Below are 27,826 nucleotides of genomic sequence, written 5' to 3'. Positions count from 1 at the left end.
GGAGGCTTTTGTATCTGAAGCAGGATGAATGGAGGCTGAACAACGAACAGGAAACAATACCTCCATGCCAATATGCACATTGAATGCGCTATTGGTTGTTAAAATCATTATTCCTCTCCATACAACGTAATATAAAGTGTATGTGTATTGAGGTGTCATTGTATTGCCTACATAGTGTAAGCACACACCTTGTGACGATAACTGTGTGTGATGGTGTGTGAGTGTGTGAGTTTGTATTTGCTATGTCTCGTTCATGCTGCGACACGCTGCCCCTACATTTTTATCCGCTGCTCTTTGATGTGTGACAGATCAGGAGGACCGGGGCTGGTGGGTAATGACAGGGCTTGTGAAGAAACTTTACACCCGCACTGCAAAAACACAACAATAGACCACGCCCCCCTCCACCTCTCTGCTCTTTCTGCAGATCTTACTCTTTCTCTGTCTCCTCGCTCTGACCATATATGGTAGGAAATTAAACCAAAAGCTCATTGGTGGATGTGAGGCAAAGTGCAGGTAGATATTCCCTCTGGTTTGGGGCATGTTTTGGTAAGATTATGTGCTTATTTATTTAATTTTTGCTTAATTTATGTGACTGAAATGATTGTAAGTTACTCTTTTAAGATTATTTTTACAGAGAGAACACAATACCAGAATTGCAAAGAAGTCGTGTGTTTCACTACTGTGAACTGCACTGTTTTACATATTTCACTGACATTAGAGCCACTGCCTTGTCTCTAGAACCATTAAGACATAAATATATGGACATACTCTTCCATGTTGGTTGGCCCTCTTTACATTTGTTGCCAGTTTTATGTTTTGTGTCATATTTCCAGCAGTGCCACACCCCTGCTCCTGTTGCAGGTACAGACAGGGCTCTGCATTCCTATACACACACACACACACACACACACACACACACACACACACACACACACACACACACACACACACACACACACACACACACACACACACAATACTCTTGTACAACAGATAATCACTCACTCTCTTCCAATAAAGTAATAAACATACCTCAACATATAAACACTTAACCCCTTTACAGTTTACAGCGTTGTGAGTTTCTTGTTCCTATTTTTGTTTTAGGTGCAAATTTTCATTTGAAAAAAGTGAAGTCTAAACTTCACACTAGGTGTCCAGATATAGCTGAGAGCAAAAATATTCTAAGAAATATTTGAAAAGCTATATGCATATATATGTATTCAGAATAGTGCTGCACCTACATTCTGGTTGAATCATTTTATTTTTTTTATTAACCAATTAGTCATTTACTAAAAAAAATATTTTGCACGTCCCGACAGTTCAACCAAGATGTAAACAACGAATGTTTGTCATTTCTGTTTGATAAATGACTGAAATGATTAACCGATTATCAAAATTGTAGCTGCTTCATTTTCTGCCCGTAGACTAAAGCATTAGTTGAACACTTGTTTCAGTTGTAATACTGAATGTATTTATTTTCCTATGCATTATTATTATTGATAACACATCTCCATCAATGGAGGGGAGGTGACAGTGAGCATATTGTACGATAGTTAACTCCGTGCTGCCTTCAGTGCATCCAGGACACATCTAACGAAGTGATGAGAATAGTTTTTCTATTCCATAAATGTATCCAAATGAATGAATCACAAATGCAAAACTTGCCCCATCTTGAGCTCACGTAAAGTAAAATCTGCACCGAGAAAACAATGCATTAACTTTTTGATTCGGAGGCACTTTGCAGCGACAACTCATACCTCCAGGTTTTCACGTGGAGCTCTTGAACGCACCACAGACCGCGGGGGGCGGGGCGCTTTAATTTACCTGCAGAAAGCCTAACCATGGGCGGATTAAAGGTGCAGACGGTCCATCCTCGCAGAGCCACGCCTGAGCAGCTGGACCACATGAGAGCGTTGAGACGCGGCGGAAGACAGAGACGAGCCTTTTTATTTTCACTGCGAGGCTTCTTGTTTAGTGGACAAAGTGTCTTTCAAAGGGACTTTACTGCTGCAAACACGGACAGGAACAGACGACCCGAGCACACGCACAGTGCCTGCCATTGAAAAGCAGGTGTGTTCTCATTATTGTTAATATTACGGACAGCTGGGTGGTATTAACTGTGTCTTGTTCAGCAGATGGACGTTCTTCTGAACTGCTGTGCATTAACATTTTGAGCAGCACACGTTTAGTTTAGATAGTTTTTTGTTCAAGGAAGACGAGTAGAAATGTTTGTTTTGCTCAAAATCTGCCCAGGTGTTTTAATCAGGCGACACAGGAGACATTTAAACCCGCGCATGCTCAGTTATCACCTGGTTGTCTCCGAATATTGATCTATTTGTATTATATGTTATACTCTGGGCTATTTAAACCTTTCTATGGTGCTTTTGCTGAGTCAAGGCTGTTGTGACATGAAGCCACTGACAAAGTCACTTCTCTTTATGATGCTCACAAGACAAACGACAAACATAAAATAGTAACGTTTTCATAAGGAATACAAGGTACATAAATATCGCTTTTCTATCAAATGGGTGGCTAAACCATGTTTAATTGTAAAGTAAAGGTGAAATGAATGCTGTTGGGTTTATTTTATTTATGTATAAACACACATTTTAATCTTAGATTGTAGTAGGCTACTGGTAGCATGTTTAATTTATTTTTTTTACCAGAAAATAATATAACTTGACAGGAAAAACAGACAGGATGTTGTATGAACATTTTCATCTCAGGTATTCTGTGTTGACTTGCATCTGTCATATTGACCTAGTTTGGATCCTGCACTGCACTTTTGTTTGTCAGGTGAGCCCTGAGATGATCTTTTCTTTTTTTCATAAAACTAACTGCACACACCCTGCCGCTGCGCGTCTCCGCCTCGGGATACAAAATTGACATGCAGTCACAAAAGAGGACTTGGCTTTGTGTTGCTGATAAGGAGTTATGGGGCAAGTCTCTACTCATGACTTGTTGTAGAAAAAAAAAAGTTTGCAGATCAAAACGTAGTCTTCGTCTTTTGGTTCAGCCCGGAAGTTAGACAGCTCTACCACAATTCCTCATTCCTTCCTCATTCACCCATTTTTTTTTTTAAACATAAAAACAAATACCGACAACTTGTTGCGCTGACGAGTTTTCTCCACTTTTCACATCTTCCGCGTGCACACAGAGCTGCTATCTACCAATCCACCTCAAAACCATCTCCTCGTTCACTTTGACTAATCCCTGATGTGTCAGTGCCACAACATTGTCACCCCACAGGCCTTGGTGCCAGCATGCCGGGTTACAGATGGCCCTGGGCTCATGCTCTCTCCGTTGGGTAAGCGCCACAGAAGCCCGGATAAAGCGGGGATTGACTGGCAGCCAAGAACAGGAGAGAGCAGTCGTCTGGAGACGCTGTTGAAGACGTTCACGATAAGAACACAGGAGAAGCGGATTAGACGCAGACGATAGGAGCGCGGAGGTTAACTATAGGTGATTCTGTCTCCAGACGTGGGTTTGATTGTCTTTACATGAAACCCTCCCTGTCAGACACTAAGACTAAGCTTTTTGGGATGTAGTGGGTACTCTGAATGACGAGACTCGAATACAGAAGGGTGGACGTGAAGATTGAAGCAGTTCGTCTCGTCATTGTGAACCACATAGTGTCAGAATGTGCGGAGGCAGAGTTTGTGCAACTTCCTGAGGAAGTTAGTCCATGGATAGCTTTAACAGTGAAGCCACATGCATGTGAATGTCACAAGTCCTCTGCGTGGGCTATTTGCGTTAATGGTTTTGTGTTCTTCAGTATTGATGATGCATTCAGGACCCGGTATAGTTGCTGTAAATGCGTGAATGCTCTTAGTTTTGTCTGATCTCTGCTGCAGTTTTGATTTTGGTGCTACATGATAGAACCAGAAGAAATGCGACTGCGTTCCTCGTCCTCCTCCCCCACTGATGTTCAAGAGTCTGAGCACTTAATGAACTTAAGAGAGACACGACTGACACCCTGCGCACTGATCCCTTTATCCTCGCTCTATAAACGGACACACACGCTCAGCTGTTTCTGTCATCATCCATCCTCTACCTGAGAGGAGGCAGCTGCCCTAAACTTCTGCTGCTGTACAAACATTCATATATAACATTTCTATTTGTATAAATAATATCACCTTTTGAGTGAGAAGAGGGAAGTCTTTACTTGGTTTTAACTTGCAGTCATTTCCTTGGGAATAGTGTTGCTATTTTTTCCACCATGAAAAAGAATTGGGGGCAGTTTTGCTTCTCCAAACCGAGGGTCTAAGGATAGAGGGTGTACAGATTATAAGATTTGGTGTTTTTGAGGCTTGATGGATGAAATTGACTTGACTTTTATACAAATATTAATGTTTTGGATATTATTCAAAGCCCTGGACGTTTTGTTTTTCTTTATAATGTCGGGATTTGTCGGACCCTCTTGAAAATGAAATGATGCAAGGGGACTTGTATCTCGTAAATAAGAAATCAGTTCAACTAGTTGGTGAAGGCAGAATGGAGGTATGGGCTTTATCTTATCGATGGTATCTTCCTTTTTTTGTGTGAGTCTTATTCAGGGTGTGGTTGGTGAAGAATAACATTGCCGTCTGTGTCCAGACTTGCTCCTGACATTCCTCCCTTGGCTCTCTTGACTGCAGTGCATCCCTCCGCCGACCTCCACCAGCACTTTTACATAACTCTCACTGCGAGAGGCTTTAAATGCTCAGAGCCAGCCTCACTCTCCTGGTGCCAAATATGTAATATCTGCACATTTATTACCTGTGGTGCTAGAGAGTGTTGTGGATAATGAGGAGTGGGAGAAGGAGTCGGGAATTTGTGGAATTCTGTGTTTTAATGAGCCGGTGAGGAAGGAATGTGGGTCAGACAGGTAATGGAGGACGGACAGGTAGAAATGTGGAGAGCGGGTGTCTCACTGCAGAGATCAGTTATGAGCTACTAATTGTTATGTGGACTGTGTTGAGACTCAGGTCACGAATACACCGTCAAGGAAACTAAACAAGTTTGTTTGAACTAAACATTTGGATTGCTAATACTACAGTGACTGTTTACCATCCTCTCTATATTTGTCTGTATTCATGCACACTTAGGGTTATAGGTCATAGGTATAGACGTTGCATTGTCGTAATAATACAGTGAAACGACAGCTGCGGTGGTTGTAATGTGCCCAAACCTGTGCTATTCCTCCTTTTGACAGAGCAGATCATTTCATGGCCTTGAAGAGTTTACGTCGGCACACACGCCAGTTAAACAGTTTGACTGAAAGCCTGAAGTCATTGTAGTGCTCAACTCAACTCAGAGGCTTTAAATCACACACGATGAGTTGCGGTTTTAGTCGCATGACAAGCTGCCTTTGTGGTTTAAAGACGGTGTGCTTTACTTCTCGCTTTGTACTTGTTGCATGTGACATTGAAAAGTTCTTCTGTTTCCCCTTATGTCATTTGAGGCGAGGCAAAATGTTCTCAGTATCGAGTACAATACAACGTCAGGACTATAGAGAACTTTAGATATTAGCTGTTCTCATTATATATAAAAATAGATTGTTTTGTGTCTTTTTTTTTTTTAATCTGATTTTGAAATGACAGAATATGAGTGGAGAGAGGACGGGCCTCCACTCCGAGAGTGTTTGTCTGCAACAAAATACATAAGTAATCGACAGCAATGATTGGCTGCTGGTGTCATTGGTTTAAAAGAACACCTGAATCCTGATTCTTCATGAAAAGATGAATTTATCATGACCCTTTTGCACCTTTTTGATAGTTTAGTACCATGTACTACGGTTGTTTGTTGAGGCTTGTTGGCCACACCTAATAAGAATATTGGAATTACTAGAATTACTACAAAAAGAATGCAAAATGGTGGAGAATCCGAAATGGCCACTTTGGAGATTGTTCCACTCCATCATATCAAACATATTTAGCTCACATGGGGAAGCCATCTACACTAAAGCAATAATGATCACAGTGAAATAGCTATTATTTGACCTTTTTTTTAAATTATTTATTCCAGCTCCCTTCCTAAGGTCAGACTCTACACAAATGGCTTCATGTTGGTTTAAATTGTTCTCTTGCTCTGTCCTAAAGCTACCATGACGGACGCCGACAAGTTCCTGTATGGGGACCGCAGTGGGGGGAGCGCCTCTCTGGTCCAGGCCGACTGGGCCACCAAGAAGCTGGTGTGGGTCCCCTCTGAGAAGCTGGGCTTCGAGCCCGGCTCTGTCAAGGAGGAGCAGGGAGAGGAGTGCATGGTGGAGCTGACCGACTCTGGCAAGAAGGTGAAAGTGGAGAATTTCTATTTTAGACTCTAAATCTGTTTGTCCGTTTCTTTTAAGTTGTTGCTTACTGGCAAAGAGCCAGCATTTTCATTTCCCCCATCGATATAAAAATGTACTTTTAACAAACGTGTTTCCGTGGTCTGGTTTAGGTCGTCCTTCTAACTGGTGTCTTGTCTCTGTAAATCTCAGGTGAAGGTAAACAAGGATGACATCCAGAAGATGAACCCACCCAAGTTCAACAAGGTGGAGGACATGGCGGAGCTCACCTGCCTGAACGAGGCCTCGGTGCTGCACAACCTCAAGGAGAGATACTACTCTGGACTCATCTATGTGAGTTTGGGTGGACACGCACGTTTGTATATTTTCTCATGTGACTGGTCTCCTCGTAGTGGCAGATGTTTATTTAAGTGGTTGCATTCACACTCCTCTCTTACACTAACTAACATCTGTGTTACCCAGACGTACTCTGGTCTCTTCTGTGTGGTGATCAACCCGTACAAGTACCTGCCCATCTACTCCGAGGACATAGTGAACATGTACAAGGGCAAGAAGAGACACGAGATGCCCCCTCACATCTACGCCATCACAGACACGGCCTACAGGAGCATGATGCAGGGTAACGGAGTTTAAGAGAAAACAGTGCGTCAGGGTGCCTCTTTGACCATCAGGCGAAAACTCACAATGATGTAAACACCGAAAACACATTTTCACATTAGAGTAGCTGGATCCAGAGAATCTATTCATCAGTGTATTATTTAACCAATCATTTCAGCCAAACGTGACACAGAAACTGGAGAGTTAAACAATCACATGTTGTATTATTACTGGGTGTCACTTCAGCTTCCTGTTTTGTCTGTAATGTCATTTTTCCTCTCTCTCTCTCTTCCTCTCAGATCGTGAGGATCAGTCCATCCTCTGCACGTAAGTCACTCTGTCCTCTTGGTATCTTCACAACAACTTGGTTTAGAAAAGTGAACAGCCTTTTTCCTTGATTCCTTTTTGCACCGATTCACACAGATGCCTGTTGGTTGTAGGATCAAGCTTGAATTTAGTTTTCCTTCAAGACCCGATTGACTCAAGTCAAACGGAGTGCAACTGAACTACATTTCTCTCAACAAAACAATCTCACCTTTAGCTTAATTTAGGGCCTTTTTATCGCATCACATGATTATCAGAAGATTAAATTTGCCAAGTTGTCATTGAATTGTAGATGTTAAAGTCATCCGTGTTTTATGAGCACTTGCTGATTTTCTCACCCGTCTTTGGTAAAAAATGTTCAAAGTTCGTTGTTTGACTTGGAAGCAGTTTTCTTGTTTTGTATTTATGTCAGCTATGAGGCAAAAGTAGTTTTTATAGCAAACCATGTCTTTATTCTTGTGTAATGTGTCACTTTTAATGCCTGATCATAATGTTCAGTGTGCTGACTTCTCTGATGCATATTATTTGTCTACATCTTTCTGTCTCTACAGTGGGGAATCGGGAGCAGGGAAAACAGAAAATACCAAGAAAGTCATTCAGTATCTCGCCCACGTTGCCTCGTCTTTCAAGTCCAAGAAAGAGCAGGTCAGTAAAAACGTAACTGTTCCCCCCCCCCCCCCCTCTTCCTGACTCTCTCCTGATGGTTTGGCTGAAGATTTAGAAAGGCCTGGATGGAAACTCCCTTTATTTTGCCTCTCCTCCCTGTTCTTCCCCTGATATCCATGTGGGTCCATCTCTAAGAAGCAGTCTACCTGATAGCGACGACATTCCTCTTTCAGGCCTCGACGTGCCTGCCTCACCACCTCGCAGTAAAAGTGAAATGGAATGAATGTGTCTGCTTGTACTCGTATTCTTTATATGTAGGTTGTTTAACAGGTTTTCACAATAAATGTTAGACGTATCACTTCTTTGCGGTACATCAGGTGACACCAGGTTTCCTCTGCAGATATATAAAGTGTGTGCTGAAGTTGGTATGAAATGTGTTGAACTCTGTCCTTTCTCACCTCTTCTCCAGGGCAATGCAGTTTTATCACATGTGAGTTCATCTCTCTGACTCCATACGCATGGTGTCTGACTCCTTATGCACATGCTCTTCTCTACTAACGGGAAACGTTGTATTGTCTTCGTCTGGCTTTTGGAGGAAATGCATTAAAATATTACTTGAATATAGCTCACTGCACTCTAAAAGGAATAGTTTGTTTCTTTATTTAAACATGGCGATTGCACATAGAACCTTAACCTTTTTATATAAGGAGAGATGTAATGTACTAGCCCCCCCACACACACACACACACACACACACACACACACACACACACACACACACACACACACACACACACACACACACACACACACACACACACACACACACACACACACACACACACACACACTAATCCCCGGGCAGGTACATGGGACATTTCTGCAGCTGCTTAGCTTAGCATACTGCCTGGAAATGTAAAACCGCTAGCCCCTTAAAACCCAATTTAACGCTTTGGGTTTTGTGCCGTTACGTTGGACAGAAGCAGGCTAGCAATTCTCCCCTGTTTTCAGTCTTTATGCTATCTAGCTGTTGGTTTTAGCTTCATATTTAGCATACACATATTAAAGTGGTATCAATGTTATCATCATAACCCCTCATAAGTTCACTAGTTTGTTGTAAAATGCAAACCTAAGTTTTCCATTGACTATAAATAGTCTGGTGTGGGTTTAGAGGACAAAGAGACCTGTCTGCTCAATGATGATTTCCCTTGTGGCGGTGAACTACCCATCAACACAGCAGAGTAGTTGAGCAGTAAACTTATCTGAAGTTTGGCCCAAATTCTCTGAAATGCACCTCGTCTGTGTGCCTTTTAGTTTTAAAGCCGTATTGGCTGACGGCTTTTTTTTTATTCTCAATCTGGTCAGTCCCGATTTCATCATGTAGTAGTTTGTATCTATGAAGGTTGTTTGGGGTGATCTTGGCTAACTGGCTTGTTTGTGCCTGCATGGACAGGGATGGTTTTACAGGAGTTTTTTTTTGCTTGAGTGGGCTTGCTGGTATGTGTGTTGGAATGTGCAGGATTCTGTGTGTGTGTGTGTGTGTGTGTGTGTGTGTGTGTGTGTGTGTGTGTGTGTGTGTGTGTGTGTGTGTGTGTGTGTGTGTGTGTGTGTGTGGTTGATTGGGCAAACATCCCCTGAGGTAGTTCTTTTTGTTTTTTAGAAGCCATTGCAGGCTGCAAGTAAATGCACGATTTTTAAAGCTGCGCTTGCCTGACTGATTTGCAGCTTAGAGTCATGATGAATAAGTTATTGTTTATAGTTTTCTGACACTGTGTCCTCTCCATCAGGGGGAACTAGAGAAACAGCTGCTGCAAGCAAACCCCATCCTGGAGGCCTTCGGCAACGCAAAGACCGTCAAGAACGACAACTCTTCAAGATTTGTAAGAAAACGAATCGAAGCCCCCTGAAAACTTAATTGTTTTCTGAATAACGTTCATGTCAAATAAGCACCGATCCAAATAAACAGCATTAGATATTATTAGGTTTGAGCTAAACACTCAAACCTAAACCAGTGAGAAGAGCACAGACAAAATGTGCACAAATCTTTAAAATTTTGGCAGATTATTTTGTGTTCATGTAGAGCTCCGTCACTCAGATTAAGAAGATGACTGTGAAAATAGTTTTAGTACTGCATATCAAAATTCTTTAACTTTGTTTTCTCTTGTAGGGAAAATTCATCAGGATCAACTTTGATGTCAACGGATACATCGTTGGAGCCAACATCGAAACTTGCATCCTTTTTAAAAATATGCTACTTACTTACTGGATTAACGCGTTGAGCTTCCCTCAACCCATGTGTGATAGAAACCAGTCAACCGTCCTGTAATGCTCTGTTTGGGATCATTAGATATAGATAAGGCTAAAGCCCTATTTACATGGGACTGGTAATACCTGGGGTGACTAGTAATTGTAAAGGTCGTCTGTGATCCCGTCCAAATCACTAACTTTGATTTGGGGGTCATACTTTTATTTGTTTCTCTGCTCCGTCTTTCAGCCTCGTTCCTGGTTTAGTATTATGGAGGCTGCGTTGGCAATAAATGAACGTTTTGACAGTACTTTGGGTGAAAAATTCGCTGCACGTCATGGAGACTCATTTGCACCATAGCAAGCGTTATTTGAGTATTGTAAAGACGTAAATATAATCGTCTTTATAATATTGTATATAAATATCATATTTCATCATTTTAATATAAGTAGCCGGGCACAGAGACTTGTCATCATTTTAGACGGATAATGTCAGTAAATTCCAGTGAAATACAGACTTATCCCGACAGACTTGTGAATCCTCTACAAGACAGGGCCACCAGGTGGGGTAAAAGTGCAGATGCAAGAGCAAATTTAGGTCCCGTATGTCTCAGTTTAATTGTCCTTTAAATCCTAAACTTGTTTGGTAATATGCACTAATCGCATTATTACTAAAAACATGTGGGTTAATCCAGTTTTGCGTCTATACATTTAAAGATTCCGTTGTCCTGCTGCGTTTGCATGTTTGTCCTTGACTGAAATGTTACCAGATCTGCTGGAGAAGTCTCGGGCCGTCCGACAAGCTAAAGATGAGAGGAGCTTCCACGTCTTTTACTACATGCTCAGTGGAGCGGGGGACAAGCTGCGCAGTGAGACATTTTATTATGACAAGAATCTGTCCAACTGGGATACTTTTACTGAACCTGTTCAAGAGCCAGTACATTTTAGCAATTTATAGAGATGCGTGGGAAGTAGCTGATTTAGTCGACCAATATTGAAAACTGAGCTTCTCAGTTCAGTTATAAGTGTCTGTAATGCAATGGGGCTGACGTTGTATGGATTCAAGCCACATAAAAACGTACTGCCAGATTTCTCTCGGCTTAAAATGGTCAATTGTTCATAAATGGTTCTCTCCCCTTTTTCACTGTCTAGCTGAGTTGTGTCTGGAGGATTACAGCAAGTACCGTTTCATGTCCAATGGAAACGTGACGATACCTGGCCAGCAGGACACGGACATGTTCACTGAGACCATGGACGCCTTTCAGATCATGAGCGTCCCAGAAGAGGAAAGAATTGGTACCTAATCATCGTTTTTTCAAACTTGTTATAGGGCTGTGATTTAGGATTCATTTCATTATCAAGCTACGGTTCCCAGTGGAGTTTGGGTGGGTGGGTTTGTTTATCTCATGCACGAGGACTCTTATTCTCTCATGCTCTCCGTTCCCGTCGATGGTTTCATACCTCTCCACTGATGTACAGGTGGCTGTAATGTGCCAGCTAAGACTGGGAAGAAGAAGACTGTAAGCTAGTAGCTAAACATGGATGTAAACAATGCAGAATTTGAAATACTTAAATTAAGTATTTATTTTAATTAATATTTTTTTTTTGGACACATTTGTTAGAGCTCAAGGAAACACTCACTTATTTGAGAATGTGGTACCAGCAAATGTTGGCATTTTACGCATCAAAAAGCCGCTGGTTAATTTTACATTGATTAATCAACTAATTGCTGCAGATTATTTACATAAGTGGATGTTTTAAATACTAGTAAAATTGTATTTATTCCTAACAACTTTTGCTTTATCTGTCAACTTTTAAAGAGTTTGTTTTAAAATATCTAAATATACAGAATGAGTTTCTAGTTTGTTTGTTTTAAGGGTGAGATCATCAAATATGTGGTAGGGTGGCACATAATCTTCATCATGCGATTCGTTCATCTGCAGCACACAATGACCTCTTCTGTCTGTCTGTCTGTCAGGTCTGCTGAAGGTGGTGTCGGCCGTGCTGCAGTTGGGGAACATGACCTTCAAGAAGGAGCGTCACTCTGATCAGGCCTCCATGCCCGACGACACTGGTACGCTCATTTACACAGACACACCACCATTATCTTCATCATTTCCTCTGCGCATGCTGTCTGTCGCATTTTCTCAAACCTTCCCAATTCATCAAACCTTCACGTCCTCCAATGTGACCCCCATGTTTCACCCCCAGCCGCCCAGAAAGTGTGTCACCTGTTGAGCATCAATGTGACCGACTTCACACGAGCCATCCTCTCTCCCAGAATCAAGGTCCGCATGGCAATGAAAACATGAGTGTTTCTTTGATATTCGATAATATAAACGTTCACCATATTTTTCAACTGATGATGGTTGCTTGATGCAAATTTCCACCTTTTTGTCTGTCAGTTTATGGATGCAATGTCAGGAATTTCTTTCTTTTGTTTGAAAATGGTGTGAATTTTTTTTTCTTCATCCAAAATAAATGAAAAAGATTTTGTCAATTGCCAGTTTCTTTTTATGATTATGACTTAAGTATTGCAGGATGACATTTGTGTATTTGTTTTTGCAGGTTGGCAGGGACTATGTCCAGAAGGCACAGACCCAGGAGCAGGCTGAGTTTGCGATCGAGGCTCTGGCCAAAGCCTCTTATGAGAGGATGTTCCGCTGGCTGGTCTTGAGGATCAATAAGGCCCTGGACAAGACCAAGAGACAGGGAGCCTCCTTCATTGGCATCCTTGATATTGCTGGATTTGAGATCTTTGAGGTGAGCTGTTCAACGCTTGACAGATTGATAGCTATGCATCGTAACTCTAGTTCTGTGATCAGAGCGAGCACTCTGATGGGGCTCAGCCCCTCTGTGTGTTTGTGTCCGCAATACAGGAGTCTGTTTAATGCTGCATGCTATAGAGGTGTCAAAGTTTAATTTGATTAAAAGATGTGGGTTTAATTCACAGCCAGAAGTCCATACCAAATTCCTCATAGAAATGAATGGGCAACAGGCAGACCTGTGGGGTTGTCCTGTGTTGGTTGGGTCTTTATCAGTGTCCCTGTAAGACTCAGCAGGTAACACCTTATGATGAAGTCTGCAGCCCCGTCACGCTCCAGGCGTGGAGGGCTTCTGACGAAAGTTGCAGATTTTTAATTATCTGATGTTTGAGTAATGTTTTCTTATTTTCTCTTGCAGTTGAACTCATTTGAGCAGATGTGTATCAACTACACCAATGAGAAGCTGCAGCAGCTCTTCAACCACACCATGTTCGTCCTGGAGCAGGAGGAGTACCAGAGGGAGGGCATCGAGTGGAGCTTCATCGACTTCGGCCTCGACCTGCAGCCCTGCATCGACCTCATTGAAAAACATGTAAGAAGTCTCCCAGTTATTATTCCTCCTCAAGACTAGTACAGATAACACTGACCGTACTTCTCTCAGCCGGAAGTAACGCTTGAGATGACAGTTACAAGCCGTTTTCTGCAGAAGTCACTGACTAAAATACCTTCATGTAACACAAACTGAGGCGTGTGATTATTTGAACTGCAGACTGACTGATGTGCGTTTTGTTTCTTCCTCTGTTTATCACAGGCCGGGCCTCCAGGCATCCTGGCTCTGCTGGACGAAGAGTGCTGGTTCCCTAAAGCCACAGACAAGAGCTTCGTGGAGAAAGTGGTTCAGGAGCAGGGGACAAACCCCAAGTTCCAGAAACCCAAGAAACTCAAGGACGACGCCGATTTCTGCATTATACACTATGCTGGAAAGGTCAATGATAAAGTTTATTGTTGGGTTTGTTAAAGAGTGATGTATTATTATTATTATTATTATTGGTGGACGAACATGACTGTAGTATTTTAATTTTTGTAATTGGTGGAGAAAGATCATATTTTAGCTACTTTATAACCTATTGGGTTGTTTGATCTAGAAGAAAGAACCATATTTTATTAAGTGATCGTCTACTTTTATTTGAACAATCTCAATCTGCGGTTGAACTAGTGTTTACATCGGTCATAAATATCTATTGGAGTAAAAAGTACATTATTTCCCTCTTATTATGAGCGTAAAGTAAAAGCAGCTGAAAATCTCATAGTTGCTTTCAATCACTAGATGGCTGCAACATATTTCTCTGGCTCAATTCTGAGTACACAAAGTAAAGCCACTGGTTACACACCATAGACATTTGATTTGTAAATGAAGTCAATGTCATAAAAATGTTCTGTGCTTCAGAATAGAACTGGGCATCATTAACTCAAAGTAACGATGATCTGGTAACTTCAACTGTGCAGGCTTTCATTTTAAACATGTCCCTCCTCTGGTGCAGGTTGACTACAAAGCAGACGCGTGGCTGATGAAGAACATGGACCCTCTGAATGAGTGTGTGGCCACTTTGTTCAACCAGTCTACGGACAAATTTACTGCTGAGCTGTGGAGGGACAGTGAGTAACTCAATTTATCCAAAATCACGTAGCGCTTACTGCAGTGTGCTACATTTGATGCCTGTTGAAGGTCCATGACTGGAACAAGTGTGCATTGGACAAGACCTAGTTTGGATCTGTCACGTTAAAATAACCCTCGTCAGTAAAATATAAATACTGAGATGCACCAGTAGTAGAAGTAGGTTTTCAAATATTTGTTTGCGCCTTCTGGTGTTGTCAAAATGTATTTTATTATCTACGTACATGTGAAAGAAGTGTTACAAATGTTTTCATTATGAGAAATAATGATTTCATTTGAGCATCATAAAACACACTGACACCATTGTTTTCCACCTTGTTTGTGTCCTGGCAGTGGACCGTATCGTCGGCCTGGATAAGGTGGCAGGAATGTCGGACTCAATTCACGGTGCATCCAGAACCCGTAAGGGCATGTTCCGCACCGTGGGCCAGCTGTACAAGGAGCAGCTGAGTAACCTCATGGCCACGCTCAGGAACACCAACCCGAACTTCGTCCGCTGCATCATCCCCAACCACGAGAAGAAGGTACAGAACAAAGAACGACACTCGTGGTACAAATGAAGGAAAGTTCAATATAATGAACGACCAATTTGCGCTGGCATACTGGTGCTAATTCAACTATAGAAAAGAACTAGAGGTTAATGCTGGGAGAAGTCTTCTGCTTCACTTGACATGTGGGGATCCACCAGTTCTCATTAAAGTCCTGACACATTCTGTATTGGACAAGATGGTTTTGTCAATGCAGCCCGATGTCACAGATTTGTACAACGTATATTATTCGCTCAATTTAGATGAGAAAAAACTAACTTCTAATCATAATATATTTTTCCAGTTTGACGAAACGTAATAGTCTGAACATAGAAACACAATGGTGCTTTGTTTCTTCTTCAGGCTGGTAAACTGGAGCCTCACCTGGTTCTGGAACAGCTGAGGTGTAATGGAGTCCTAGAGGGGATTCGCATCTGCAGACAGGGCTTCCCCAACCGTGTCGTCTTCCAGGAGTTCAGACAAAGGTGACAAACAAAACCCATACCTGACAAACATTTACTATATATTTTACACACCCAATTTAAAAACCCAGTCCTGGTCTAAACTTCATCAAGTTCTCAAGTAGGACAAACATGAAAAATGAAGACCAAAAAAGAGAGATCATTCACAGACATGCATCCACAACAGTGAATGTGCCTTTAACTACATGACTACAAAAGGCCTAAAGTAAAAAAATTAAGTAATTTAATTCTGCTTGCTTGTCTCTCAGGTATGAAATCCTCACTCCAAACTCCATCCCAAAGGGCTTTATGGATGGCAAGCAAGCCTGTGTGCTCATGGTAAGAACAATGAATCAGAAAATAAATGGCTCATTGTTCTCCGTTTCAAGGTGTGGGACTCGTCACTGAGTCTCTTCTTGTCTTCATGTTAGATCAAAGCTCTGGAGCTGGACCCAAACCTGTTCCGCGTCGGTCAAAGTAAAGTGTTCTTCAGAGCCGGAGTCCTGGCTCACCTGGAGGAGGAGAGAGACGTAAAGATCACCGATGTGATCATCAGCTTCCAGGCCTTCTGCAGAGGATATGTGGCTCGCAAGTATGAAGGATTAACACTGAACATATTTTCATCAAGAAACATATTTGCATAGTTTAATGAATAAATGGAACAGAACACATTTCTGGACAAGATGGCAAATATGTTGTTGTTTTTGACTTCAGAGCCTTTACCAAGAGACAGCAGCAGCTGACGGCCATGAAGGTTATCCAGAGGAACTGTGTTGCTTACCTGAAACTCAGGAACTGGCAGTGGTGGAGGCTTTTCACCAAGGTAAGAGATTAATGACGCTGCTCGTCACTGGACGACCCAATAACAGGGCAGCAGTAGTTGAGCCATGCTGGTGTCATAGTTTGGTATTTCAACAAAAACGAGCCACAAGTCCTGTTCTGAATCACTCTGCAGACTTTAAAATCGGCTTATAATTTATTGCAATATTATGAATCTCGGACAAAGCTGAGCAGCGATTACTATGCTGCCATTTTTACAAAAGCTAAAGAAAGATCCTTTTAAATAACTAAAAGCAGATTGTTAGCAGACTCATTTTCACAACTCTGCTCCAACTTGGATCCAAATCTGAATTCTTCAGCTTTGGGTATAGATTTGTAGATTTTAGACTACATTGATGCCATTTGTGAGATATTGACATCTAAATCGGGCATATATTGATCACTCACCTTTATTGTACTGTAGCTGCACTTATGGTAACGAGTGACACTTTTTTTATAAGGATCTCCGCTCACCGTCTTCAGGTTCTCACGAGAGTGCCATTTCATCCACCCTAAAAGAACATCTCCATATGCTCTAATAACGTTGTTTGTTTCTTCCAGGTGAAACCTCTGCTGCAAGTGACTCGGCAGGAAGAGGAGATGCTGGCCAAAGAAGAGGAACTGGACAAAGTGAGGGAGAGACAAGAGCAGGCTCAGCAGCAGCTTCAAGAATTTGAGTCGAAGCAGCAACAGGTAGGAGTCTCCATGAAGACACTGGAGGGAGCTTAAGATATGCTCAGCCTTATTTTAAATATGTTAAAGTGGCTCAGTTAATTAGTGGATCTTCATAAAGTCATGAGTCTGCTTTATTCAGAATGATGCAGCACCGAGATGTGATTATCCAATCTCCCTTTCCTTTGACTTCCCGCTGCTAGCTGAATTCTGAGAAGTTAGCTCTTCAAGAGCAGCTGCAGGCAGAGACGGAGCTGTGTGCGGAGGCTGAGGAGATGAGATCCCGTCTGGCCACCAGGAAGCAGGAGCTGGAGGAGATCTTACATGACCTGGAGTCTCGCCTGGAGGAGGAAGAAGAGAGGGCCACCCAGCTGCAAACCGAGAGAAAAAAGATGCAGCAGAACATTACAGTCAGTTGACTCCTGCGGGATACACAATAAGAGATGTGATGGGGGGGGGGGGAGAAACTGTGAAATGCTCAATATTGCAAATTATTTGTTGTTCATCCAGGACCTGGAGCAGCAGCTGGACGAGGAGGAAGCAGCCAGACAGAAACTCCAGATGGAGAAGCTCACCACGGACGCCAAGCTGAAGAAGCTCGATGAGGATGTCATGGTGCTGGACGACCAGAACAACAAGCTCACCAAGGTCTCATACAACATGTTAACGTAGCCCACGCATTCAGCATTCACCATTCACAAGAAAAATGCAGCCTAAATAAACACAACCAAAACACCTCGGGCAATGGGTAATTTTTTTTCTTTTTTCTTTTTTATAACTTCAGGAGAAGAAACAGCTGGAGGAGAGGATCTCTGAGTTCACCACCAACTTGACTGAGGAGGAAGAGAAGTCCAAGAGCCTGCAGAAACTCAAGAATAAACATGAAGCCATGATCACAGATTTGGAGGGCAAGTATCCGTTGTTTCATATACGATTCATAATTATTTGCATTGTTTGAAATTCATTTTATTTTCATTTGTTTAAAAAAAAATATCTAAACTAACTAACCGTCACACTCTCATTTTATGAAGCCATGGAGAGGAAAAACAATATGAGACATGTTAACACAATCGGGCTCTATTAATGTAGCCCATTGCAGAGGTTAATCCCAAAAAAACAAGCACAGAAGCAGTCTACTTCATGTACATGTAGCTACTGTATATTTTCTGTTTAATTGTTTGGGTGTCATGAGAGCCTATCATCAGATTTATTATAGTAAATTGAGAACGAAAAGTAATTTATGGACATTTTATTTTTCTCCTTTCACCTCCATGTACATACTTTTAAAATCATTTTAATGTGTTTTTTTTACCTTTTGCAAGTAAAGGTAAATGGTAAATTTTGTTTTTCTGTCGTCTCGCACACAGATCGTCTAAGAAAAGAGGAAAAGGTGCGTCAGGAGTTGGAGAAGAACCGCCGTAAACTTGAGGGAGACTCCAGTGAGCTCAATGACCATATGTCAGACTTGCAGGCTCAGATTGATGAACTCCGAGCTCAGCTGGCTCAGAAGGAGGAGGAGCTCCTCGCTGCATTGTCCAGGTTTAAGAAAAATATTAAATCAAAGCTTTAGTGCAGTGAATGTTCTTGGAAGTGAGAACTAACACACGGAGTACCTGTTTGTCAATCTCATCCCTTCTCTCTATCTCACCTTCAGGATCGAGGAGGAGGCTGCAGCCAAGAACATGGCCCAGAAGAAGATCAGGGAGCTGGAGGCTCAGATCTCCGAGCTGCAGGAGGATCTGGAGCTGGAGAGGCAGGCGCGGGCCAAGGCTGAGAAACACCGCAGGGACCTGGGAGAGGAGCTGGAGGCCCTCAAGACTGAACTGGAGGACACTTTGGACTCCACCGCAGCACAGCAGGAGCTGAGGTAACGGTCAATACTACGTAGTCTTACTGCCAGAAGTGTGTTTTAAAAGTGTCAGATGGACAGATCAAAGTCTTCATGTGGAAGACTCAGAGGGCAACATGAGTGCGCAAAGATTTATACATTTTACAGATTTACTCATTCTGTCTCTGCAGGTCCAAGCGGGAGGTGGAGGTCACCCATCTGAAGAAGAATCTGGAGGAAGAGGCCAAGACCCACGAGCAGCAGATGGCTGACATGAGACAAAAACACAACCAGGCATTTGAAGAGCTCAATGAACAGCTGGAACAGGCCAAGAGGGTAATGGCAATCTTATTTATGTAGTAAACTCAAAGTACTCTACATTTAAAGGCAGAATGTTAAAATACTGTACAGGCATAAACATAGGTACCCTAAACAACACAAGCATGCAGCCAACCACACAGCAATGAAAAACAACATAATCAAATAGAAACCTCTGTGATCTAATTCTGGGTACAGCAAGTAGAATTCTGCCTGATGATCCGAGAGGCCTGATCAGGTTATAATCAGTGAGCAAGTCCGAAATGTACTGAGGAGCCGAACCATTAAGTGCTTTATAGACTATAAGCAGGATTTTCGATGTTGTCTGTATTGTACCGGGAGTATATATATATATATATATATATATATATATATATATTTATTTTAAAGTTATACAATGCTGTTCTGGTGATACTGGTAATGTGATGTTTGAAATTAGTATCCAAAATAATACTACAGTTTCTGACTGGGCATCGCTGTCTCTGAAATACGGTGGGCAAGTGTGAATACATTTCCTGTCTCTGCTGGATGTCCAGAAACATTTACAGCTGAATACAGACGAGACTGAGCTGCTTGTAGTTGGTCCTAAAAGTTAATTCATATAATTTAGTTTACTAGTTGGTTAACAGGACTGGATCATCAGAGGAAAGTGAAATGTGAACATATGAATGGTTCGATACATTGTGTTTCTTTATGATAATACTAAGCGGGAGCATGTTTAAACTGAAAAGCAGTGGACCAAGAACGGACCCTTGTGGAACCCCAGAGCACACTTTTGTTTCTGCAGATATAAAACCATCGATTGAACCATAGAAGCTCTGATGAAGTAGGATGAAAACCAGTTAAGAACAGCACCCCCTACCGACTGAAACAAGGAGTCGTTGACTTAAAATGTCAGAATTGACAATTTTAAAGACTGCAGTGAGCAATACTAGAATCAAAGTTCTTTGCGAGTCACTGTTTATCTTAAGGCCATTGAATACTCTTAGAGAGCTGTTTCACTGTTATAATGTGGCTCTGAAACCAGATTGGTATGTGTCGAATACATTGTGGGTTTTTGTATAGCTATCTCTATATAGATGGATATCTATCTCTATCCAATTTTATTTAAGTGTTTTGTTCAGAAAAGGAAGATTAGAAATGACCACTCTGCACGGAGCTTTTAATAGTATTTTCAATGTTCTTTACTAAGCAATGAAAGACAGATTTGAACAGTTTGTTAGGGATGGAATCAGGAGAACAGGTGCATGAATGAACTGGGTGGTCAATAGAGAAGGATGCTTAACAAACATCTGAATAACAACAATCGTGTGCTGCTCCTGCAGAACAAGGCGTCTGTGGACAAAGCCAAGCATGCTCTGGAGAGCGAGTGGAACGAGTTGCAGATCGAGATGCAGACTCTGACACAAGGCAAAGGAGACTCTGAACAACGTCGCAAGAAGGCCGAAGCCCAGGTCCAAGAACTGCAGATCAAATTCAGCGAAAGTGAACGACAGAGGCAGGAGGTGGCCGACAAGATGTCCAAGTTACAGGTACAGTATTTCAAGGGTGGAGGACTGAGTGAATGGAAGAGTAGGCGGCGGAAAGGAGGATAGTTTGTGATATTTCTGTTGGTATGGGTTGAGTGGCTAATTATATTGTGTCCATTATTTATTTTCTTTCTTTCTTTCTGGTGGCTAGTTGGAGGTAGACAATGTCAACAGTCTCCTGAGTGAAGCAGACAACAAGAACATCAAATCCAGCAAAGACCTTTCTGCTACAAATTCTCAGCTGCAGGATGCACAGGTACAAATGCATGTTTATTGTGTCAAATGGACTCTTGTCTGAAACAAGAAGTCGATTAAGCAATTGTTTTAATACATTTTTTTTTTTTTAAGCAAAAATTTCAATATTTTCCAGTTCAAGCTTGTCCAATGTGAGGATTTGCTGCTTTTCATAACATTGTAAATACAATATGTTTGGGTTTTGAACTGTTTTTATTGACCAAGCCATGATTAGAGAACAATCTTTTTGCAGCTCGAATCTCTTATAGTATCTATTTACCACATTTCTTTCTGTATATGGATATGCAATATTGCTGGACAAGCAACACCGTATCTGCCACACATCTTTGCAACATGTTTGAATCACCCACACATCAAACTTCGCACTTGTTTTTTTTCTCAGTCAAATTTGAACACAAATGATTCACGTTTTAAGATTCAGTGTGACTCCCGCTTACCAAGGATATTTATATCCCCAATGTGTCATGCCCCAATGTCCGTAAATCTACTAAGAAATTCTAGAAAAAAGACGCTCCTTTTAACTTCTGGTCTTTCCTGATAATGATCGTATGTCTTCTTCACTGTTAAAAGTAATCTAGTGATAGTTTCTGCACATTCACGCTTCAAACGGGAACTGTCAAGAGCTACGGAAACGGAACTTTAATTGAAAGGCTTTTTAGCATGTTTTTTTTCTGATGTTTTGTCTTTTCTTCGCTTACCTCCAGGAGTTGCTCCAAGAGGAGACTCGTCAGAAGCTCGCCCTCTCCACCCGCCTGAGGCAGCTGGAGGACGAACAGAACAACCTGCGGGAGATGCTGGAGGAAGAGGAAGAGGGCAAGAAGAACGTAGAGAAACAGATCACCACTCTGCAGACCCAGGTGCATTTAAACACATCGCACTCAACAGCCGTTATTGAAATTGTACTGTGTTCTGAGATCTTTATCGTTCAAGAGAGTTGAGTTCAGACTGGCCTCAAATCAGTGATGGAGAAGGAGATCCTCCCTCTCGTAGCATTGATTCATTCATCAGGAGTCTACAGTGTCCCTGAACTTTCACATATTTTTCTTATTGTCCTTCTAATGCCCTGCCCTCCTTTCACGTCTTCAGCTGGCAGACTTGAAGAAGAAGCTGGAAAATGAGACCTTGTCCGTGGAGGGGGCAGAGGAGGGCCGCAAGCGATCACAGAGGGAGTTGGAAGGCGTAATGCAGCAGCTGGAGGAGAAGACGGCAGCTTACGACAAACTGGACAAGACAAAAACCCGTATACAGCAGGAGCTGGATGACCTCATATTGGACCAGGATCACCTGAGGCAGATCGTCTCCAGCCTGGAGAAGAAGCAGAGGAAGTTTGACCAGGTATCATGTCAACAGTTTATTTTGTGCATAGAGCAAAAACAAGTAGTAATTCAGCAAAAGGCTGCATATTTTTCTTTTGACAGTTGAAAGGGTTAGGATGAGATGTTAAGATGACTGCGTAAAACTTTGCAGACAAAAAAAGCAAAACTCAAGCAACTGATATAATTATACAAAAATGAATCACAACAGCAATAAGTGTCAGATTATGTAGAAAACACAAATCTGAAAGCGTGGGATCATTATTCTAATAGTTTTGAATGTGCTGTTCACTTCACCACAAAATGTTACCTTTTATTCAAGTGTTCAAAAAATGTTTTCAGTGTGCTGTAACTGCCTCTCCTGGTCTCTTCTCCCTAGATGCTGGCCGAAGAGAAAACTATTTCTACTCAGTATGCAGAGGAGCGCGACAAGGCCGAGGCTGAGGCCAGGGAGAAGGAAACGCGAGCACTGACGCTGGCCCGTGAGTTGGAGACCATGTCGGACCTTAAAGACGAGCTGGACCGGACCAATAAGCTGCTCAAAGCTGAGATGGAAGACTTGGTCTCCTCAAAGGATGATGTTGGCAAGAGTGTAAGAGGAAAAACGCTACTTTTGGTGCACAGAGAGCTGGAATTGTTTTTGGCTAAAAACCATTGAAACATGTTTTTTTTCAAAGCTAAAGAGATTGCATCATTGCTCTCAGCAAAATTAAAGCAGGTTGTTGCTCATAATCATTGGCAGCATTGACCCTCTTCACTGAACGCTGAAAAATGCTGATTGTGTAACAATGAAACCTCCTTGTCCGCAGGTTCACGAGCTGGAGAGGTCAAAGCGTGCCATGGACCAGCAGCTGGAAGAGATGAGAGTTCAGCTGGAGGAGCTGGAGGATGAGCTGCAGACCACGGAGGACGCCAAACTGCGTCTGGAGGTCAACATGCAGGCCATGAAGGCCCAGTTTGACCGAGACCTGCAGGCCAGAGACGAGCAGGGAGAGGAGAGGAGGAAACAGCTGGTTAAACAGGTACGAAACAATGCTCTGACTTTTTCCCACAAAGCATTGCACGGTTGTATACACCGCAACTTCTGCATACCTTTGCTTGCAAGAAAATGTTAGTTTTACTGACTAAATCGCAAATCAAAACGATTTTTCCTGTCCTTCAGGTGCGTGAGATGGAGGTGGAGCTGGAAGATGAACGCAAGCAGCGTTCTCAGGCCCTCTCGTCCAAGAAGAAACTGGAGTTGGACCTGGGAGAGCTCGAGCTCCAGATCGATGCTGCCAACAAGGGCCGTGATGAGGCCCTAAAACAGCTGAAAAAACTCCAGGTGATATTGGCCTCCAATGCACTCGCGCGTTAGCAAACAAATTGCCAAAGTGAGATTGGCTTTGCTCATAACCCATAATTGAATTGCTAGTTTAACTGAGAAATTAACATAAACGAACACAAAGACAAATGAAAACAAAACAAATTTGAGCCTTGGTGTCTAACCGCATGTCTACTTTCTAGATTCTAATGAAAGAGCAGATGAGAGAGCTGGAAGAGCTGCGTCTGTCCAGAGACGAAGTTGTCAACGGAGCCAAGGAGACAGAGAGGAAGCTCAAGGCCATGGAGACAGACGCCCTGCACTTCCAGGAGGTATGAAAGTAATAATGGGACACCTGGATAAATGGACATCATTTAATATTAGCATATGAGAACTTTGTTAGTGCACTAGCTTCAAGATTCAAGGTTGTTTTTATTGCCTCCTGAGGGAACACTTTTTGGATGAACAACAAACCTGTCACAAAAGACACTCTACATTACAGTCATTTAGCAGACGCTTTTATCCAAAGCGACTTATAATAAGTGTATTCAAGAGAACTACTAGTCACCAGAGGTCATAAGTGCATCTCCTTTTTCAACGAGCATTTAAGGGCATAAACCAGAGCAACAGTGCAGAAACAAACTAATATGAATACAATAAGTGCGGATTTCAGTGGAACGTGATTGTTTTAACTTGTTTTTTGCTGTCCACTGTATGGAGTCTAATTGGTTCAAATTGCTTCCAGGTAACTGTTCCAATTGTTTAGTATCTAGCTTTGAAGTATACATTTGTGTCTTCTGCTTCCTGCAGGAGCTGGCCACTGCAGAGAGAGTCAAGAGACAGGTTCAGAGTGAGAGAGATGAGCTCCAGGAAGAGATTAGCTGCAGCAACACCAAGAAGTATGAACCAAAACATAGTATTTAAATAAACGCGTATAATGCACCCAAGAATATAGATAAATGTGCATCCAAATTTCACAGCAACAAAGGAAATTTGTCTCTAATTATTTACTGTCGCTCCTCTTCCTCACTCGTTTCCAGTTCGCTGCTGGCAGATGAGAAGAGGAGGCTGGAGGCTCATGTCACCCAGGTGGAGGAGGAGCTGGAGGAAGAGCAGCTCAACACAGAGATGGCCAACGATCGTATGAAGAGAAGCACACTGCAGGTACGGACACACAGCATCGCAGATATGTTGATCATATGAGCTGATCATTTTGTTTGTGAGTAAGAGAAAACATTTAGTGTTCAGTGTAAAAGGAAGGAATGTGTTTACACTCAGAGGGGGGTAGAGCTTGTTGTCACAAGGTTGGCAGATCGATCCCCAAGTTGCTCCTCGGGCACTTCACAACAGCCCACTGCTCCTAAATACCTACTTTTTTATTTAATTTTTGGAAGTTTGACATTTCTAGCATCAGTAATAACACCACGCCTGAACATATTAAGAAAATATATTTTTTTTTTATCAGGATAAAATCCTTGGCAAATGTCTGAAGTTATTGTCAGCTGGACTTAGAGTTGCAGCGGAGAAACACTGCGATTATTGATTTTTTTTAAAGGAATACCCAGGGTGACTGAAGTCTTTGACGATACTTCTCCACTGGATGTTTCTGACTTTAGACCGAGCAGCTGACCACGGAGCTGGCTGAAGAACGCAGCGGCTCCCTGCGCCTGGAGGGGGCTCGCTCCCAGCTGGATCGCCAGAATAAGGAGCTGAAACTGAAGCTGCAGGAGCTCGAGGGAGCCATCAAGTCCAAGTATAAATCCTCCATCACCTCCCTGGAGGCCAAGATCGCTGCACTGGAGGAACAGCTCGACATAGAGACAAAGTGAGTGCCAGTGCAATGGACACTTTGAAATATCATCCCATTTTTATTTTGACTGATTTCCCTACTGACCACAACATTTGTCAGGTTGTTGTGTTTTTTTGGTACAGACTGATATAAAGTGAATTAATCAAAAAAGCCCCATACTGCGTCCTCACTGCTTTTCCTTCTCAATTCAGGGAGCGCCAGCAGGCCTCCAGGTTGACCAGGCGCACAGAGAAGAAGCTGAAAGAGGTGTTGCTACAGGTCGATGACGAGAGGCGCAACACAGACCAACACAAAGACCAGGTAAGACTCATCGCTAATCTCCTTTTTATTTTAGATTGTTGAAGGGAGGACAGAGGAGTCTTGTTGCGTAGCTTGTTCCTCAAATCCTTGCTGATGTGCTTGTACTGTCTTTGGCACTTGTTCCTCTATTGGTGCTCTCCTCACTAAGTGAACCCTGTCTCTGCAGGCGGAGAAAATGAACAGCCGAATGCGTCAGCTGAAGCGTCAGCTGGAGGAGGCAGAGGAGGAGGTGACGCGATCCAACGCCCAACGTAGAAAGCTGCAGAGGGAGCTGGATGATGCCACTGAATCGGCAGACTCGATGAACCGGGAAGTCAGCTCTCTGAAGAGCAAGCTCAGGTAGAGGCCCCTATAACACGACACAAGTATTGAGAAGTCTGCTGGCTTGCATACTGAAAAATACGACCTGATGCAGTAAAACATCGTGGTGTATTTGTTCTTCTGTGTTTAACATACTATGTTTTGGGACATACTAAATCTTTTTCTGGCACACTAAATAGTATGGCGTTATGGGATTTGGAACGCACCGCATGTGTGTGAGATCCCCATTATCTGAGCTACATTTTGGGCATTTAGGCTCCAGCAGTTCAGCCCCAATGCATCTCCTGTGTGGTATAATGCATGCAATGAATTATGTTAAGTTGTAATAGATTTTCCCATTCTTTCAGCATATATTCATATGAAACGTCTTTTCCCATTTATGTCTGTGCTGTGCAGAGTTATGGATCATTTCGCTTCCCTTAGCATTTTTTAAATTTTGATATTAATCCCTTTTGTGAGTTTGCATTCAGAATAGTTGAGACTGCAAATGTTAAATAGAAAAGCCCGCATTGCATGCTGGGGATGTGAATTTTCAAAGAGGGTAGGGAAGGTCAATCAAAAACAAAGCTGCATTAAGTTGCTGAAAGGTCTGTTTACAAGTCTTGGCGTAGGGCTGCTTATGTGGGGGGAAAAAAGTTGTATAAAGCCTTTTGTGGCTGCATAATCTTATTTTATTATTTTTATATATTCATTAAAACTGTACATCTCATCTTCTCTACTTGTATAAAGTATTTGTGCAGCACCTGACTGTTTGATCCATTATGTATTTGTTTGTTTTAAAGACGTGGGGACGTGCCTTTCAATATGCGTCGTATCATAAATCGCATTGGCCCGGACAGCGATGAGGATGTGGACGTGAAGACTGAAACACCTGAGCCGGCACCTGAGTGAACGGAGGAGGGCCGAGAGGGAAATAATACAATGACCACAGTCAACATGCAGATACAGTTTTTTAAAAAAGCTATTCAGTAAGACTTTTCTTAGAGGTTTTAGCCATGTATTCCCCTTGACATTCATCTTCTAGCCTTATTGATGCTTTCCATAAAATACATTTGTGTGGCCAAAAAAAATCGATTTCAACTCAGTGAATGTAAGCGGTGTTTTTCTAAGGCTTTTCTGTCTATTTTTCTACTTAATGGGTATATTATATATAATCGCACTTGTAACAAGCCATTGCTTTTTTTGTGCTTGAGGTTTATGTGCAGTTGCTGTACCCTTTTTTGGGGGGGAAAACACTGGACATTTTATGCTTGTTTTGCACACAAATATGGGTCTTTTGGGAGTTTTTGATGCCGTTTGAAACTGTGGTTCACATTTGCTATTGTTAGCATAAATCTGCATTTGTACAGTAGGCTTTTCCTCTCACTGACATAATTTCGTGTTATTACCTCAACCAATTTTGCTTAACGCCAACACAGACAAAACGGACACGAGATTGGAAATTGTTCATTTCATCAGAGGTGGTGTAGTTGAAAAGCAGCAATGTTGGTGAATATGTTGGTAGAAATGTTGTACCATCAGCTATGATAGCTTGGTTGATGTATAATTTTTCTCTGGTTTTACACTTTATGGATTGTTGGTGGTGGGCCAACATGTTGTAACTCTCACTGTACTATGTTTGGTGCTATGCTTTGCACTGCAGAGGGGGGTTTCTATTAGCACATTATCCTCTCAATGTTTCATGCATATTTTAGATAGTCTAATACCCTACCAGTGTATTCTCAAACCAATTACATGTCCTAGTGATGCTAATCTATATTTCAACAAATGCCTTGAATGCAATAAATTGAAAAATTATCAAATGCATTTGACTTCGTCTCTTGGGTGACTTTTGCCAATTTTGAAAAGTTTTGGCTGAAAGAATAGGGCTAGTTTTTCCTAGTCGGTCTTA

At 42.2% G+C, this 27,826-nt stretch overlaps 1 protein-coding gene across 1 annotated transcript; it reads left to right on the top strand.

Moving 5' to 3' along the window:
• Nucleotides 1–1,869: 1,869 nt before the first annotated feature.
• LOC306696053 (myosin-9-like) lies at nucleotides 1,870–27,741 on the top strand. Its single transcript, XM_079159541.1, has 43 exons — nucleotides 1,870–2,070; nucleotides 6,081–6,271; nucleotides 6,461–6,601; nucleotides 6,731–6,887; nucleotides 7,165–7,192; nucleotides 7,741–7,834; nucleotides 8,265–8,285; nucleotides 9,583–9,675; nucleotides 9,963–10,026; nucleotides 10,810–10,908; nucleotides 11,192–11,335; nucleotides 12,018–12,113; nucleotides 12,251–12,327; nucleotides 12,608–12,802; nucleotides 13,223–13,396; nucleotides 13,616–13,789; nucleotides 14,346–14,460; nucleotides 14,813–15,003; nucleotides 15,370–15,491; nucleotides 15,737–15,806; nucleotides 15,899–16,059; nucleotides 16,182–16,290; nucleotides 16,848–16,979; nucleotides 17,162–17,368; nucleotides 17,469–17,606; nucleotides 17,743–17,866; nucleotides 18,326–18,497; nucleotides 18,613–18,825; nucleotides 18,978–19,122; nucleotides 20,430–20,636; nucleotides 20,785–20,889; nucleotides 21,593–21,745; nucleotides 21,975–22,223; nucleotides 22,581–22,793; nucleotides 23,011–23,223; nucleotides 23,364–23,525; nucleotides 23,708–23,836; nucleotides 24,315–24,403; nucleotides 24,545–24,668; nucleotides 25,121–25,329; nucleotides 25,506–25,614; nucleotides 25,781–25,953; nucleotides 26,718–27,741. The coding sequence occupies exons 2-43, from the start codon at nucleotides 6,086–6,088 to the stop codon at nucleotides 26,824–26,826; spliced, it is 5,886 nt and encodes a 1,961-aa protein (XP_079015667.1). The 5' UTR covers nucleotides 1,870–2,070; nucleotides 6,081–6,085; the 3' UTR covers nucleotides 26,827–27,741.
• Nucleotides 27,742–27,826: the final 85 nt, after the last annotated feature.

This window comes from Pholis gunnellus (genome assembly GCF_910591455.1).
Source record: "Pholis gunnellus genome assembly, chromosome: 5".
NCBI classification, from domain to species: Eukaryota; Metazoa; Chordata; class Actinopteri; order Perciformes; family Pholidae; genus Pholis; species Pholis gunnellus.
Note: the sequence above shows the minus strand (reverse complement) of the source record. Positions and strands in the feature narration are given on the sequence as shown.

Bases quoted from the DNA above. Each gene is read 5' to 3' on its own strand.
- LOC306696053 (XM_079159541.1), top strand. From the start codon at position 6,086: ATGACGGACGCCGACAAGTTCCTGTATGGGGACCGCAGTGGGGGGAGC. The intron at 10,027-10,809 runs GCATCCTTTTTA...AAATGTTACCAG, and splicing joins TGGAGCCAACATCGAAACTT to ATCTGCTGGAGAAGTCTCGG. The intron at 12,328-12,607 runs GTCCGCATGGCA...TTGTTTTTGCAG, and splicing joins TCCTCTCTCCCAGAATCAAG to GTTGGCAGGGACTATGTCCA.